This window comes from Centropristis striata, chromosome 23, assembly GCF_030273125.1.
Source record: "Centropristis striata isolate RG_2023a ecotype Rhode Island chromosome 23, C.striata_1.0, whole genome shotgun sequence".
In the NCBI taxonomy this organism is placed as follows: domain Eukaryota; kingdom Metazoa; phylum Chordata; class Actinopteri; order Perciformes; family Serranidae; genus Centropristis; species Centropristis striata.
Genome location: NC_081539.1, coordinates 17435314 through 17451999, shown reverse-complemented (window position 1 = coordinate 17451999; position 16686 = coordinate 17435314). Strand labels below are relative to the sequence as shown.

Genomic DNA, 16686 nt, shown 5'->3' with positions numbered 1-16686 from the left:
GTGTGTGTGTGTGTGTGTGTGTGTGTGTGCATAATATAGAGAGTAAGGAAGATACTGAGTAAGAAATGTAATTATTTGTATGCCTAAATTGTTATGTATAATGTCACCATTGTATTGTGAGCACATGTCTGAAAAATTAAAGGTTTATTTTAAAAAAAATCATAAGCATCATTACTATTAAATACACAGACACCCTCTGACTACTTTTCTTTTAAAATATTTTATTACTGTGCATAAGAAAAAGCCTATTTAATTGCCAGGCAAAGCAAAGCATTGTGGATTTCTAATTTCTATAGTTATGAATAAATGAGTTATGGCGAAGAATAGCAAAAAAATAAACAGAAACAATCCAATAAAAAAACAAAAAACAAATGCACTCAATATTTAAAGACAAACTGAAAGGCAACTGAAGAAGCAGAAGACCTTTTTTTAATGTGACCTATAAACCAATACGCTTTATTCAGTGGTCTCTCAAGTAATCCCTATTTCCAGCTGAGTTAAAATGAATGATACATACAAATGTATTTTACAGTAATTACATGGACAAACGCACTTTCATCTGACAGTCAAATGGTGTGATTTCAAGTCCAGTGAATTGTTCAAGCTTTCAGAAAACTGCTTATTGATTTCATTCAAGGGACAAATTTAAGGCTTTATAAAGGTTCGTTTTAGAAACCACCAGAAATAACATTAACAGAGGATGACTGTCCTTAATTCTTAAAAAATATCATCTGTTTTATATATATATATATAGAACTTTCTGGCACACTTTGTTCCCACCAAAATCTGCTTTAAGTGCTGTTTCTTCTCAGCTTCTTGCTTTGGCATCATAGAACAAGTTAATCCATGCTTTAAATTCTTCCCTTTAGTCAAAAGAAGTTATGATGGTTGTTAAGGCAATCCAAGACCTGGTCGGGAATGTTTCATAGGAAAGAGTCATCGGAAGCTGGGGCGTAAGAGAAGCCCACAAAGGCATCGTCAGCCTCCATTACACTGGCGTTGACTATGGAATGGTCCTGAGACCAGCAGACGGAGTTTGGGACCATCTCTTCTGTGAACTCAGGATCGAAGTTTGAGATGTCACAGAAAGAGCTCTGTAAACACATGGGGGGGAAGAGGGAATAAAAACATGGGTCATATTAGTATTCATGGAACAAATAAAAACAGTGCGTGTGTGTATTCATAGAATAGACTCCATTTGATGTCAAAACAACAATGTAGTTATTTGATTTTACAAAGTGCTTTAAAATGGGATAAAAACAATTAAGAGTCAAATATATGTATATTATAAAGTCATTAAAATGAGGACAGCTAAAAGAAAACAAACAAGCAGAAAACTCCAAAATACTACATGAAATGAAGTCTACAACAATGCATTTTATGAGGTATTTCAAACGACTGTACTTAATTAAGCAACTCGACTGTTAATAAGAAACACCTGTGCCTCCCACTGCAGTTAAATACAATAGCTGTGCAATTAAGTTATCATGTTCAGCCTTTGTTGACACTATGAGAGGTGATTTTTCAGATATTTTGGTAAAACCAAGGAAACCCATATTGTTTTTTTCCTTGGTTAAAACCAGACGTTTAATAAAATACAATATAAATGTCAAAGTGAGTTATGATGTATCTTGGAATGTGGAATGCAGTCATCCAAAAGTCAAGTTACTGATTACTCAGCAAGAAACGAATATTTACCACATTCGGCGTAAATGGGGTAGGGATCTTCTTCTGTTCGAGGTCATCCCAGTTAATGGATGAGAAGAAGTTGTGCACTTTGATCTCGTTCTGAAAATGCAAAATAAATAACAACTGAAACACAGTTTTGTATTCATAGAACGTTGAAAAAAGTTGAGTAAAAGTCACCAGTGTTCATCTGTGATGTACAAAGATTGGCCACCAGAGGGAGCCGCAACATGTTTCAGAACCTGAACAGAGCAAGTGTACTAAATGATCCCACTTACAAAGTCATCCCTAGAGCCCAGCCTGTATCTGCCGTCTTTCTCCAGCAAGCCCTGGAGGAGAGACCAGGCTGTGCTGGACGCACCAGCACGCATCACCAGCGGCTTGTGGAGGATGTTGTCATACATTTCATGAGTGTCTCTGCTGTAGAACGGCGGCTTGGATATGAAAAAAAAGAGACAAGAAGAGGCATGTGAGTGAATGTGATATAATCTGACATTTAGCGCGAATACAAATTGCCAAATCTGCTTCTGTTTATCATTGCATCGTGTTGAAACTAAAAGGTTTTGTCTGCAAATGTAATCAAGACTGCCTACCAGAGAATGAAAATAAAAATCATCACATTAATTGGACTCAAAGTAACAAACTCACCAGGCCGAAGAGCATTTCATACAGCACTGACCCCAGACACCACCAGTCCACTGTATTATCATATGGCTGCTTTCTCAGGACTTCTGGAGCTAAGTACTGATCAGAAGAAGTACAAAACACAATAATATACATGGACATTTTGTTTCTGGCTTAAAATACTCACCAAATGTATATTTTTGCTATTGAAAGCCTATTTTCCAGTCTGGAAAATGTGACTCATGCCCCTAAACAGACAGTGGTATAGCCTCAAGATGGAACACACTCATACCTAAATCATTAACCACAGTATTGCAAAAAGTCTGTTAATGATTATTGCTTTTTGACGCTGAAGGTGAGACTGTTTTGGAACACTCTGGTGTAAAATTGGTAATAATTATACATGCAAACATCCAAATCACTGCGGCCATACCTCAGGTGTTCCACAAAATGTAGTAGTTGTATCGGTCTGGGAAATGCCTTCCTTGCACAATCCAAAGTCCGTCAAAATGATATGCCCCTTTAAAGAGAGGACACAGGGACGTTTTTAGAAAGCATGTGCCACACAAGCAGCTCATTATCCCCCGAGACTGAGGATTCTATTGTTGCACAGGAATGTTGGCCACGGTGAAGCTCAGTCGGTCCCATTCACCGTTCCCTCACTTTCTCAATAAGGCTACACAGGAAAATCATTAGTAAGACCTAATCCAATCACACGCACTCTGTCCAGCTGGAACTGGAAATTACACTGTTGTTGTGCTAATATGACTGGGAAAGAATGAAATGTGTGCTGTAAAGTCTTATGTAATACATCTGCACTTCATTCATGCACTTAAATTAGTATTTCATTGTCAACACAATATCTAGCTTGAAGAAAGTAATTACCAAACCGTGCAAATACATTAAGTGTTATTACAGATAAAATAACACAGTCACAGTAATGTTTTCAATTACACAGCAGTGTGTTTGGTTAAACAACAGGAATACTCACTTCGTGGTCAAGGAGGATGTTTTCTGGCTTCAAGTCTCTGAAAAAATTAACACAAATTACCCCATATACCTGAAGATTTTTAGTATATATTCATTTTAACTATTCAAATATGTAAATTCTAATGGTCTAAAGATTGCTTCAAATACATCTCTATGACTCCAGGAATATAAATCTAGATAAGAGCTCTAAAAAATATGATAATCATGGTGCATCCACATGTTATCAGGCAGACGGTAGGCAGGAAACCGGACATCACTTTAGTAGATGAGGGCAGTAAAATTAGATGACTTTTTACTGTCCTCCGCAACACAATTTACAACCAGATGTTATGAAGCTTCCTTAAACAAGAAAAAAAACATAGGTGATCTGGATGAATATATATGATATATTATTAATGAATAGCTACATACAATTGTATATATTTTATTTCATTCTTTGTAAATAATATGACATCACCAAAGCAACATATCCTTATTCTTATCATTTGTTTGTTTTACCCGTATTGTCTGTCGGACATCAACCATCTGCCTGTTTTCAAAAAACGAACAAAGTTTAATTTATGTGTATATTTAAGGTTTTTTTTCTGAAAGTTGTTCAAACCCCCAAAGTCTTTCAACAAAACAAACTAAACAAAAATGGGAGCTACCATGTGAATGAGGAAGACACATGCCACACACATGTATGTGTGTTCAAGTCAATTTAATTTTATATTACATAGCCTAGGTTTGGATGACTTGATAACTGTATGTCTCTAGCATTTTGCACTGTTTGCACTGTTTGAGGCCAAGGGCCACACTGGAAATAAGTCTAAGACTTTATTGTGTTTCTGTACTTGATGTTTCTTTGGTATGCATGTTTGTCATGTATTCTAATTAAATGTCAAATTACATCAATCACTCAATCACTCAATCAATCCATCCAGTAAACTTCATGGCATCAATTGTCTGATTTGATACATTTGTATAAACGGCAACTAAAATAAAAATATTGTCATATTGTCTAGACCCAAGTTATGTTTATCATATCTGATTAACTAACATATTTTAGTTAAATCTTAATAGCACTTAATAAACTTCAGATTAGTGTTCACTTAAATCACAAACTCAGCGTACCTGTAAACAATGTTGAGAGAGTGCAGATATCCCAGTGCACTGGCCATTTCAGCAATGTAAAATTTTGCTCTGGGCTCTGGAAAGGTGCGCTCTTTTTGAAGATGGAAGAAAAGCTGAAATGAAAATGGTTTTTTTTTAGATTATTGGAATCTATCACATGGCATCTGTATTATGGGATTATAAATCACCATGAGCACAAAAATCAAATAATAAATCATGATACAAAGTGGCAAAAATACTCCAATGCAGGGATGGGCAACTTAAATGCTGGAGGGGGCCACAATTTTTCATGTTCACTACCACAGGGCCACATGCACTTAACCAGATATGATGAAACTGCAATTTTAAATATGTTTACAGTGCAGTAACTTAACATATTTCATGCTCAAATGCATGTACACTGCAAAAAAGGGGTGTCTAAAAACAAGATAAAAACACTAAATCTGAGGGAAATTATCTTGCTGCATGGACAGATAATTTCACTTGACAAGATTTCTTAAAATTAGATTATTAAATCTAGAAATAAGCATGTTGAACACTTAAAATATCAAATTAACTCTTAAAACAAGATAAAGGATCTAACACTTCTAAATCTAAGTTTGTTTTATCTTAAGAACCAAATAATTTGCAGTGTATAACCGTATAAATAGGAATACAAAAGGTTTGGAGCAAATGAAAAATAACCTCTTACTGTGATTTCTTTTTTTTTCAGCGCAAGAACAGCAGACCAACATTAATTTTCAAGTAATTTTCTGCATTTTTAAACTACACTGCAAATATTTCATGCTCAAATGCATGTAGTTGTACTGAGGGCCACTTCAAGTCAGGGTGCGGGCCGTATGCAGCCCCCGGGCCTCCAGTTGCACATCCCTGCTCTAATGTATGCAGTGCCTTTACCTGCCCTTTATGCATAAAATATATCTTTATTCTCTTAATTCAAATAACTTTGGCTGGAAATTGGAAATATTGAACTAATGTAATTTACATGTAACTGCTCTTGTTAGTGACTTTGTTCAGAAGGGTGAAGACAGATTGCAGTTAGTCACGGTCACACAGTGAGTCACACATGGCAGCTTTAAAAAGGCTGCTCACACAGAGGAAGTCGCACTCTGTGTGTTCTCTATCAGCAATGTTGTGATATCTAATAGAGTTTTCACACATGGAGGTGGGTTAACAAGCAACAGTCCTGTTCAGGAATTTCATTACAGCTATTTATTACATAATTTCCTGTGATACTGCCATTCTCAGCTTTTCTTGAACTTGTGACTCATGTCTGTGTGAGGGCATTATTCACCAAAACAGAAACCACTCACTTCTCCTCCATTGACAAAATCCAAGACGAAGTACAGCTTGTCTGTTGTCTGGAAGGAATAATGAAGCCCGACCAGGAAAGGGTGTTTCACATTCTTCAGCAACACATTGCGTTCTGCCATGATGTGTTTTTGCTGATTGGAAGAAGTGATTTAGAAGAACAATTATAATTCATACATGTGTAACTGAAACATGGATAGAGCTAGGGTTATATTTGATCATAAAGTTACCTCTTTTCTGTTGAGAATGACCTTTTTCTGTAAAACCTTGACTGCATAATACTTTTCATCATGTTTTCGTTTTGCAAGAAAAACCTGCATCACAAGGAAGAGATAGCATGTTGAGTGTTGTGGTTGAAACCAGAGTGATTCCAGATCTGATTCTCACTTCCTACATGGAAAGGCCAACACATGCAGAACTAAAACTGGTTGCTACCTCAAAAGAAAAAACAACGCAGAAATATTGAAATAATCAAGACATAATTTATGTAACTAAAATATGATAAATGTATATAAGTTGGCATAATTCTACAATGTTGATTTATAAAACTTCTTTCTATGTAATTTAACTATTACATTGTGATAATACTATATCTAAACAGGTCCATAACCAGTTTATAACCGTGAGAATTCTCACACTGGGACAAACAGAAAGCAGATGTGATTTCCATTATTGTGTCTTTCACATACCTTCCCAAAACTCCCCTTCCCTATGACTTTTAGAAAGTCAAAGTCTGTGGGCTTGGCACTGAAATAAAAAATGACAGCACATTAACTTCAGCGCAGCTAAAAAATGTACTGCATGTGATTACACTACTGCAAGGTTAATATAAGACAGCATGGCAGCCTGCTTTGTGCTAAAACATGTTTTCTTAAAGTGTATTTGAGTAAATATAAGATAAGTTCAGGTAGAAGTTTATCCATTGGGATTGTTGTGTAGCAGTTGCAGTACAAAGGAGGTAAGAGTGCAAATATAGATACTGCAAATACAAATGTAGCATATCAAATATCAGTAAGTTGCAAATCCAGAATCTACATACTGTGGGTTTCCAGAGGGTCCCAGGTTAATGTTTCTGGAGGTAGAGTTGTTCTGCAGAGAAAACATGTTCTAGGTTAACCGTCAAGATGAAATAACAGACTAAATCTGAGACACACTCAACACTGGTTCACTACAAGGGACAGTGATAGGATCTCAGAATGGTTAAGCTACAGTAGCGACATAAGGTAAATTTGTTCAACAAGTGGTGGACCTAATTATTCCATTATATCTGGACTATCCTACACATCAACTGGAACTATGTTGTCATCAGGAAAACAAAAATACATAAAAAAAGACAGATATTGATGTATCAAAATTGGTTGATCGGTTACTTACTTTGTCGTCTTCGTCCTCTGAGGCATCCGAAAAGTTTTGCATTTTATCCATCAGTAGGAAGGTCCTCACATCTGGACTGTAAAGTAGAAGAGAAAACAAGCAATGACATTAAAGGTATAAAATAGCATCAAAGCAGAACATTCTCTAAGTGGGAAGCATAGCTAAATAAATTTGTCGTTATTAGATTTTTGGATTCAGATCACTGAAGCCATTCCTCGTGATAAAGTGAGTAATGTAATGTAATATACTGACAGTAACACTTACTTGTTGCAAAGCTGAGGATGTGAGACGATTCGCTTGATGAACTCATGTAACCCTGCTCTTCTTTGCTTGATGAACTCTGTCAGGATGTGTTGTTGAAAAATACAATCAAACACTAGGCAGATCATGGATCAAGCAACAAAAAAAACAACAACACAGCATTTATTTATTTAGCATAAGAGCAGCACATCAGCCTAAAGCAAACACTCACCAGGTTCAAAATTGTCCCCAAATATCCTCTTGGCAGGGATTTTAAGGTTCATAGAAGGAAACAGTTTCCTTAACTGTCATGTAAGAGAAATGGATAAATCATGTAAAGGCTGGGAAATATCTCTGGTCACAAGTATATACTTATTTTAAATGTCAAACAAAGACTAAGGGAATCAAAGACTTGTGAACAGAATTACGCTAATGTGTTAAGACATGTGTTGTAAAATCAAAATGTCACTGCTCCATCACTCACTGTGTTGTAGAGTTTATCAAACTCTGCATAACGCCTGAAGACAAACCATTCCTGCTGTCCAACATTGACTATCACTTTGTAAACCTAAAAAAAGAAGAGCAAGGAGAGTCCATGTAAACACGAGGAGCAGTATCACATCTTTTGTATCATTTATTTTGCTCTGAAATGCAGATTGGACAACGAGCGGAATTTCTGTACGCACCGTGTAACGCTTTCTCTTGCCTTCCCTCTGCTCGTTGTGGCAGGGTATGCTGACATTGGGGAGACTGGGTTGCTCCTCCATCTTAGCGGCTGCCGGCATTCAAAGTTGCAAGGTCATAAAGTAGTGCGTCCTCCTCAGGATGAGACTTCAAGTATACAACTGGCCCTTCCCCATCCTAGGTCGCTGCTGCAGAGGAGAAAGGAGAACAGGAAGTGAAACTGGTGTTCTTTCTATTCTCTACACATTTCACTCTGCAGTGTTTATGTTGATATGATATCCTAGTCTATACCTTTGTAGGAGTCCTGTTAATTGTTGGTAATGCAAATGAGCTGCTAACAAGCCTCAAACCATTATATTAGCTCATCCATCAATCTACCCATCTATTAACCGTCTATTATTCACAGGGGGCTGCTTTTTCTCAAGCCGTGCTCATCTGTGGTACAAAAGATCACTTAGTCACCAGTTCCAGCCTCCAAGTATCACACATGGCTTTAGGAAATGGTCCATATGGCCCTAGTCCAGGAAACGTTCATGTAAAAAGTCATAAAATATTAACTCACTCAAAGGAGCTTTTAATACAGCCATTAGCTGGGGCCTTCAGTAGAGACCAGTTAAGCATTAGTGTCATCTGGCATGCAGCACAATTGCATGCTAGATATTATATACTGTTTTGAATTTTATTTGTATGGTTTACAGACAGTTAGTGTAATATGTTGGTCTTAAGACAAGGTCTGCAGTATATCATTTTTCTATTGTCATTGCAATATCAATCGCATCAGAAATAACTATGATATCGCTAATGGCTTATTGTTAGTTAGTTTTTCAATTATTTTGTGTTCAATTCAATGCTTGTTTTTTTCAATAAAAGAATAGTGGAATAAATTTTCTTTCAGTATTATTTTTCTATTACTCAACAAGCAATTTATTGTATTTTAGAAGTGTACTGAAAGCAGCCAAAAGGCACAACTGAGTACACTTTATTGTCTATTATTGCAAATAATAGTTACAGTAGCAACATGACATTCAGTGTGCGGAGGTGTTTTTCACTCTGCTCAGAATGAAACACTTTATTTTTCTATGGGATGCAAATCACAACAGTTTTAAAAGTTTTGTGTTTCGCAAAAACATCAACAAGTGGTGACTTGCAGAGAAGAAAATAAACATTTTGTACAGCGTTGCTGGTTGAAAGCCTCCTCTCAAGGTCCCTGTGCTTTCTTGGAGAGTGAAGATTGTAGAAAGTGTGCTCAGGCAACAACAGGAGAGTCAGTGAGCTGCAACATGACAGCAGGCGGGCCCCCTCCCCCTGAGCTGCCAGTTAACTCACTCCTTCCTCTGAGCATCCGTCCTCTCTCTCATCTCATTATTCATTGTGAAAAAACACTATGCAATCATACATACATATGCATACATACTGGTTAATGACTTAACTTGTTTCTTTCAATCTCCCTCAAAAGGGAATTTTAAGTCTCTATCTGTGCATTTAGATATCCTCTTTAGCATGTGAACGCACACACACACTGACACACACACACACACACACACACAAGCTCTCCCACACATGCTGGGTCTGTGACATTCTCGCTTGTTCCGGTCAGTAGAAAGGTATTTTTAAATAACCTTCCAGGGGTCTTTGAAGCTGCAGTTGCACAATAGGTTAAGAGTAAGACCCCCGGAGTTGTTCTTCCCCGGCGTTTAAAGAGAATAAAAGGTGTAGTAGACTCCTTTCCTCTGACAAGAGTAGTAGCAAAATGTCAAGACCTCAGATCTGTGAAGGCTATCTCATGTATTCAACTGACCTGCGGAGATGATAAAAACTATTATTTGTCAGATAAATAGTAAACACTGTGTGATCTGAAATCGCAAACACAGAGGCATATCTCTATTCCTTCACCATGAGTTATGTAACGTCTGTTTCTTTTCCAACAAAGCTCTTTGTCTGCCGCTTTGACTTGTCCATTGTTTTGTGTCGGTGAGGTCATCCTAGTTTGTTCAGTCGGTTTTTGTCTTTCAAACTGCAAGCCTTGTTACTCTCACTGTTGTTTGTTAACAACACACGCAGAAAACCTGCTCCGGGTCAACGTTCTCCGTCTGTGTATTGATCTTGAACACATCCTGAAGGGATCTCTCATTCTGCTCACGTTGGGGTGAGGGTACAGCAAAAGAACGTCCCTCTTTAAAATGCATGTGTGCGATCAGAGGGACCTTCACGCCCTTTTAAACACTAGCCTCTTTTTTCTCTTTTGTTTCCTTGAACTTTCTATTGGTTTCATTTTCACCCACAATCACAAACAAACCACAAAGAGCTCAATGACATTAATATTTTCTCTATCACAATTGTATTTACTTTTAAGCGGGAAATTTTAAAACTAGGGCTGTAACTAAGCATTAGTCTGCTGATTATTTTCTCAATTAAATTAATACATTGTCAAGTCATCACAATTTTAAAAGCCCAAAGTGACATCTTAAAAGGTCTTGTCCAACCTAAAGATAATCATTTTTGCTAAAAACAAAACTACATCGAAAATCCTGACATTTAACAAGCCAAAAGAAGATTTTGGGTATTATGATTGAAATATGACATAAGAACAATCAGTAGATTATAAAAATAGTTGCTATTAAAGTTTCTGTCAATAAGCTCTTGTTAAAAGTAGATCTTCACTAGCAACATGCAAATGACAATGTTGTGTGTTAACTACCTGCTTTGCCTCCTCCACTGGCCACAGTCAGATCTGTTGGTGTTTGTAAAACCTGGTTATTAAATACAGAGAGCTGGTGGTTTGTGCAACTATGGCTTGTGCGCACAACAACGGTTGGCTATTTCCTGGAGCTGCTCCACATCTGTGCATGTTTTCATGGTTAACTGACTCTGTACGTCACTGGGTAGGACCCGCTTTTTGGCATTCCAGAAATATTTCTGCTCAAGGGAGAATTAACCTATAACCGTGCAGTACGACTTACATTTTCAGCTGACACTGCTACTCCTTCATATGGAATGCTGTGGCTCACCACACCCACTTACAACCAGTTTGTTAGAAGAAATGAAAACAAAGCTTAGAAAGGCATAATGAGAATGAAAAGGAACACGATTAATGTTAAGCACATTCCCTAGCCGCAGTTTAAGCCCAGCATGCCCTGCATTCATGCTACAACATGAATTAACTTGTGCTGACAGGCACAAATACGCTGGACTACTACACAGGATCAAAAATAGCATTCTTCCTGCCTAGCTCGAACACACATCCTCGCCTGTGGATATCCTATAAGGATGTTGAACATGCTTTTTTCTATGTGTGTGGCAGTGTATCATGCGTGACAAGCAATTTTAGCGAGAAAACAAAGCACAAGTCTCCCTACAATGTTAAATCAGATGTGAAAGCTCAATCAGGCCTGCTTCCACTGATAAACACAGCAACACAGACGCAAGATGCAAGACAAAAGTGGAGAGAAAAACACCTGAAATAGGAAACCTATTTCAGAAAAGCTGTTAATTATAGCCTTTATCATGATCTGGTACTTTCAACTTCAAATACATGCAGATACATTTATTAAAAGTTTGGCAATACACTGAAATAGTTTGGGCACATGTAAATCTGTTCTGTTTTGGATCAAAGTGAATAAACAATACTCTAGTTTAGACCTATCTTGTAACATTATAATGCAACAGAGACAGACCTCCAATTGAGGAAGTGCAGCTGCTGGAGAAGTGTGAGGGGCATGAACTCAGTCAACCCCGGTGCATGCAACAGATCTCAGCATCTGGACAAATTCCTAACCTGACCTGGCTGTCCAGACAGCTCACAGACATACACAGTCTGCAAACTGTGGCACTGACTTCCTTTTAGAAACAGGTCTGAATCCGCTTATGCGCTGCCGAAATGACAGCCTTAGAAAATTAGAGATCAAAGGCTGTTAGATGATATAGCTGGGAAAGAAACCTCTCAGCAAATCAGGTCTGCCTGCGGGATTTGAACTAACATTGGTTGGTTTTTTTTAAAGTCCCCCACCACAGTTCTCACAGATGTAGATCACTCAAATAGTAAAATCCATATTGCTGTGTTCCACATTGCCACCTGTTACATCAAGGAACCAGTTGTGAACCTCATGAACTCATATTTAAGGGGAAATTAGCACATTTCCATATAACAGAATTGAAATATAATCAGCGGAGAACAGAGGGTTATGTAGAAAAGCATCCTTTTTGACACCAAAAACTTGTTAAATGAGATTTATACCATTCTCACAGGAGGGAAAACATTCATATGCACATCAACTAAATGTGTTCATACCACACAGCTGAATCCACATCCAATGTGGTGATTCAGTTTGACAGACTATGAGGTCTGACACATGGTTTCTAGAGGCACAAAACAATTATATGGGGGAGGATGACATGCCCCTAGAACACAGCATTAAAAAGGCCTCGCCTAGTACTCTTTAATATGGCTGAGCCGTTTGGTGAGCTAACACCTGAGGCTATGTTTGTACCAACACCGGTACAACGTTTCTAAATCTCAGTAGAGATCACGTGTATTACAGGAAAAAGCAAACCTTCTCCAGCAGCCGAGGAGAGGAGAACAAAATGAGCCGGAGGAGGGAGGAGCTGAACACGCAAATAAAATACCGAAATGAAAGATTCGGCACGCTCGAACAAGCTCCCACATGTAATACAAACTGTAAACAATACAGCAAAAGCTCACAATTACACATATAAAAAGTTTCTCATGTGTGTTAGAAAGTAGCTAACTTATCTTTGTTTATATTATTTGGTTCGGTTGAACTTCAGTTTTGTGTTGTCTTCGAGTAGAAAAAGTTAGTTATATAATAGCTAACAGTTATTCCTTTACTATTACCCCCAAACTATGTGTTGTTACTTATATCGTCACACTGTTAAAATAATCGCCCAAGTCATTTTTTGTCAAAATTGTTTTCCCCCCTAAATCATGACGCCGGTCATCTATGGTAAAATCGCCTACATCCTCAGTTGATCAGATCATGTGATTTTACCCCTTTAAGATAATGGCCTATGTCAAGTGTGTGACTAAAGTGGATTTATTATGCCTAAGTCAAAATAAAATGAGACTTAGGCCATTTTTGAACATGCCTCTGTGACTTAAGCAAGATATGGTAACACTTTATTTTGAAGGTGTCTACATAAGAGTGACATGAGCCTGTCATAAACATGACATGGGATGTGTCATGAACATTAATGACACTTTGAAGTAGCGTTGTAAGTAATGCTCATAATACTTGTCATGTCATGTTTCTGACAGGCTTGTGTGACTCTTATGTAGACACCTTCAAAATAAAGTGTTACCATATCTTGCTTAAGTCACAAAGGCATGTTCAAAAAATTGCCCAAGTCAATTATTTCTCTTAAGTTACATAATTTACACACAGTGTTATTACTATGCCAATAGCCACACTTTTTTACATCCCTTTTGAGTGAAATGATCAATAAATGTCATATGTTACACTTTTGGTGAAGTTTTTTGTGTTTCCTGCAAAACCTGAAAAATTAGTTAGGCGATTATTTTAACAGGGTGACGATATGTAATAGCTAACAGTTATTCCTTTACTATTACCCCCAAACTATGTGCTGTTACTTATATTGTAACTTAAACTTCACATGCTCTGTGGATATTAACCCAACAGTTAGCTAAAGCTACGTTAGCAAAACGGGAACAAGGTAACGTTTCCATGAACATCACGTACCTTACAGTATTCTGATGCGGTGTTCATCTATTTCCGTGGGTCCAGTGAGGAGTTTTCGCTCTTCAGCATTTAAACTGTCAACACAACGATCATTTTGCCAGTTTTGGTTCGGACAAGAGCCACTAAACCCTCAAACTGAATATGTGTGTTTTCTTGCTGTCCATAAGCGTCTGTCAAGTGACGAGAGAAGCAGGAAACATCAGTCTTTCCTGACCGTAGAAAGTTCCAATGAAATTCGTCACGGGACTTCACAACTGCAACCCAACCGTCAGGCCAAACAGGACACACCAACGCACTTCCGGTGCTGCTTTTCAAAATATAAGCAGCGAAAACACAAGAGGTAAACATGTTTTGTGTATGTGCAAATGGTGAAGGACATATTCAGATACTTTATGCAAGTAAAACTACCAAACGCCTCTGCCTCTTCATGGATGAGTGATTTAATGTCTTTGGAAAAAAATAAATATTCCTTGAGAGGCTCAGCAGCCAATTTTTTTTAATAAAAGATGGCAACCTCTCATCACATATGAGAGTACCCTCACATCTCTGGACCCCAACTGAGTCGATTTGATGCATCCAATTTTAATTTATTTTATTAAGGGTTTTTTTTTAATGGGCACATTCGGCATCCTGTGTTTATTTATGTATTGCTATTGTTAGTATAATTTTTTATGTTTCTGCTTCTCTGCTCTTTTGCCTCCCTTTATATTATTATAATACTATGTATTTTATTATACTGTATTTATTTCTCTTTTTGTTTTGTGGGTTGTCTTTTTTGTGGTTCTTCGTTCAAATGTACCGTTTAAAAAACAAAAATTTGGAAAACAGCTGTAGAATAACTTATGTCTTGTATTGATGCTCAAGAATGCTAATTTCCAATAAAAAAATTTTTTTTTTTTTTAAAGTACTCATACCATGCTCTATAAATACAAAATAAGTAAAAGTGTTTTAAAAAATATATGTATGGAAGCATAATCAAATAAAAGTATTTAAAGTAAAAGTACTCAATAAAAAAAATGCCAGTTTTAATATTCTATCATTGGAATATTATTTTTAATGCATGAAAATCAGGATTTAACTGTTACAGTTGAGGTGGAGTTCATTTTGGACTATGAACTCATGATTGTTTTAATTATGAATTAATCTACCATCTATTTTCTTCATTATTCAACTGACTGCTTGGTTTGTGAAAATAGTAAAAAAAAAAATAAAAAAAATGTGGTAAGGTCACAATTACTCAGAGCCCAAAGTCACACCATCAAAATGTTTTTTTTATTTAACCAACAGTCCATACCTTAACATTATTTAAAAAATACATTTAAATGATTAAAATGTGTGATTAAAACAGCAAATCCTTATACTTTGAATGAAGTGTTTTGTATGAAAAATAAAAAGCAATAGTCAAACTGCTGTCTTCATATGTTTTAACTGTAAAAATCTTTGTAAAGTAACTAAAGCGGTCAAAAAATGTAGCAGGCATGAAAAGAAGGACAAGTACCTCAAGTGTGTACTTAAGTACAGCATTACTTACTACTGACATGTTGTGCTGTCATTGAATATTTCTCTTCCATACTTAAAAAAATATTTTGTACTCATGACTTAGCTTCACCACAATGAACGCCAAATTGATGCACTACCTACACTGTAATATATACATCAATATTATCAATCAAATAACTTCATATATAATGATATAACCTTCATTGCATAATGTGTAGCCTGCTTTTCAATCTTTAAGTACATTTGACAGTACTTCTTCTAAATCTACACTGAATTAGTTTAGTTTCTGAAGTATTTGTATATGGAAGACTACAGAAAATACAAGCTGTTTTAAAATGCTTTATATGCTTTTTGTATCTTATACTTAAGGTAGTTATTTGCTTTGAATTGACAGACTTTGAATTTGTGCTTTTATTTTTAAAAACATAGTACATGCTTTCTGGTCTTGTTATCGCTGGCTTTACACAGCTACTTTTACACTCAGGAATGACAATATTTAGAAGTCAAGCAGTTAAACAGTGACATCTACAGGTAGAAAGACACCTATATCCAAAATATCCTTCACATCATAAATTTACCGCCAGAGGAATAAATTAATGGATTAGAAAAATTTAGAATTTATGAACAACTCGTAAACTAGGCCTATTATAATTCTCAACAACGTGATTTTATGATACAGTAATTATGAAATATAAATGAATAATTAATGAATTATAGTTGACATGTTTGAGACAATGTCCCGTTTTGACAAACAAACAAAACAAAATATGGGTTGAACTTCCTGTGCTGACATGTAGTCTAGAACTATTCTTTGTATTATTATCATTTGTCAAAATCTAGACAGAAGTATTGCACCACCTATCTCATAAATAAACCTATGTCCCGAGACGAACTGCCGGCTTTGGCCTGGTAGTGCGGATACGAATGATAACCAGGGATATTTTAAGTAATTAAAGAAATAGTTCACCATAGTAACGTTATGCAAGATGAAAACAAATAAATAAACCTTGCAGATGCCAAAGGTTTGTCCACAAGGTGTCAGCAAAACACCATTTAAAGGAGCTTCAGCTTTCACTGTGGATATGCAAGAACTGCCTGTCAAAGATAAGGAGATAATTTGTGTTATCCATGTCAGCATGCTGTATTGTCTATAAATGTTACATGCATCTCAAGCCTCGATTATCACATATGATACAATTATTATGTGAATTATCATCATCATTTTTGTCCTTTACAATGAAACACAAATGTGTAAGGTAAATTCATATATATTGGCCTTGTGAAGCAACAACATAAGGTGCAATAATCAATGCATTTTTATCAGAAATATATATCGACCTTTAGAAATGTGTTTTGTTAAATATTAAAACAAAATAACATCTCAGCATTATAAATTATAGGGTCAAAATTCGAGCTGGCGCTTGCTTCTAATGAAATTGTGGGGCCGGGA

At 36.5% G+C, this 16686-nt stretch overlaps 1 protein-coding gene across 2 annotated transcripts; it reads right to left on the bottom strand.

Annotated features, from left to right (window-relative positions):
* Positions 1-201: 201 nt before the first annotated feature.
* Positions 202-13971, bottom strand: sgk3 (serum/glucocorticoid regulated kinase family member 3). Of its 2 annotated transcripts, none has more exons than XM_059327213.1 (17): positions 13737-13971; positions 8025-8210; positions 7823-7906; positions 7571-7643; positions 7363-7438; positions 7099-7174; positions 6764-6813; positions 6414-6471; positions 5955-6038; positions 5727-5858; positions 4414-4526; positions 3302-3338; positions 2744-2830; positions 2335-2430; positions 1965-2120; positions 1699-1788; positions 202-1094 (listed from the first exon to the last, which is right to left on the bottom strand). In XM_059327213.1, the coding sequence occupies exons 2-17, from the start codon at positions 8121-8123 to the stop codon at positions 924-926; spliced, it is 1482 nt and encodes a 493-aa protein (XP_059183196.1). In that variant the 5' UTR covers positions 8124-8210; positions 13737-13971; the 3' UTR covers positions 202-923. The 2 variants fall into 2 exon arrangements, with proteins under 2 accessions (XP_059183196.1, XP_059183197.1); XM_059327214.1 differs by having other exon boundaries at positions 13742-13971.
* Between the last annotated feature and the right edge of the window lie 2715 nt (positions 13972-16686).

Excerpts from the sequence above, each read along its gene's own strand:
- sgk3 (XM_059327213.1), bottom strand. The coding sequence starts at position 8,123 with ATGCCGGCAGCCGCTAAGATGGAGGAGCAACCCAGTCTCCCCAATGTC. Across the intron at positions 6,472-6,763 it reads GGACCCTCTGGAAACCCACA|TGCCAAGCCCACAGACTTTG; the intron begins GTATGTAGATTC and ends TTTTTATTTCAG. Across the intron at positions 2,831-3,301 it reads ACATCCTCCTTGACCACGAA|GGGCATATCATTTTGACGGA; the intron begins GTGAGTATTCCT and ends CTCTCTTTAAAG.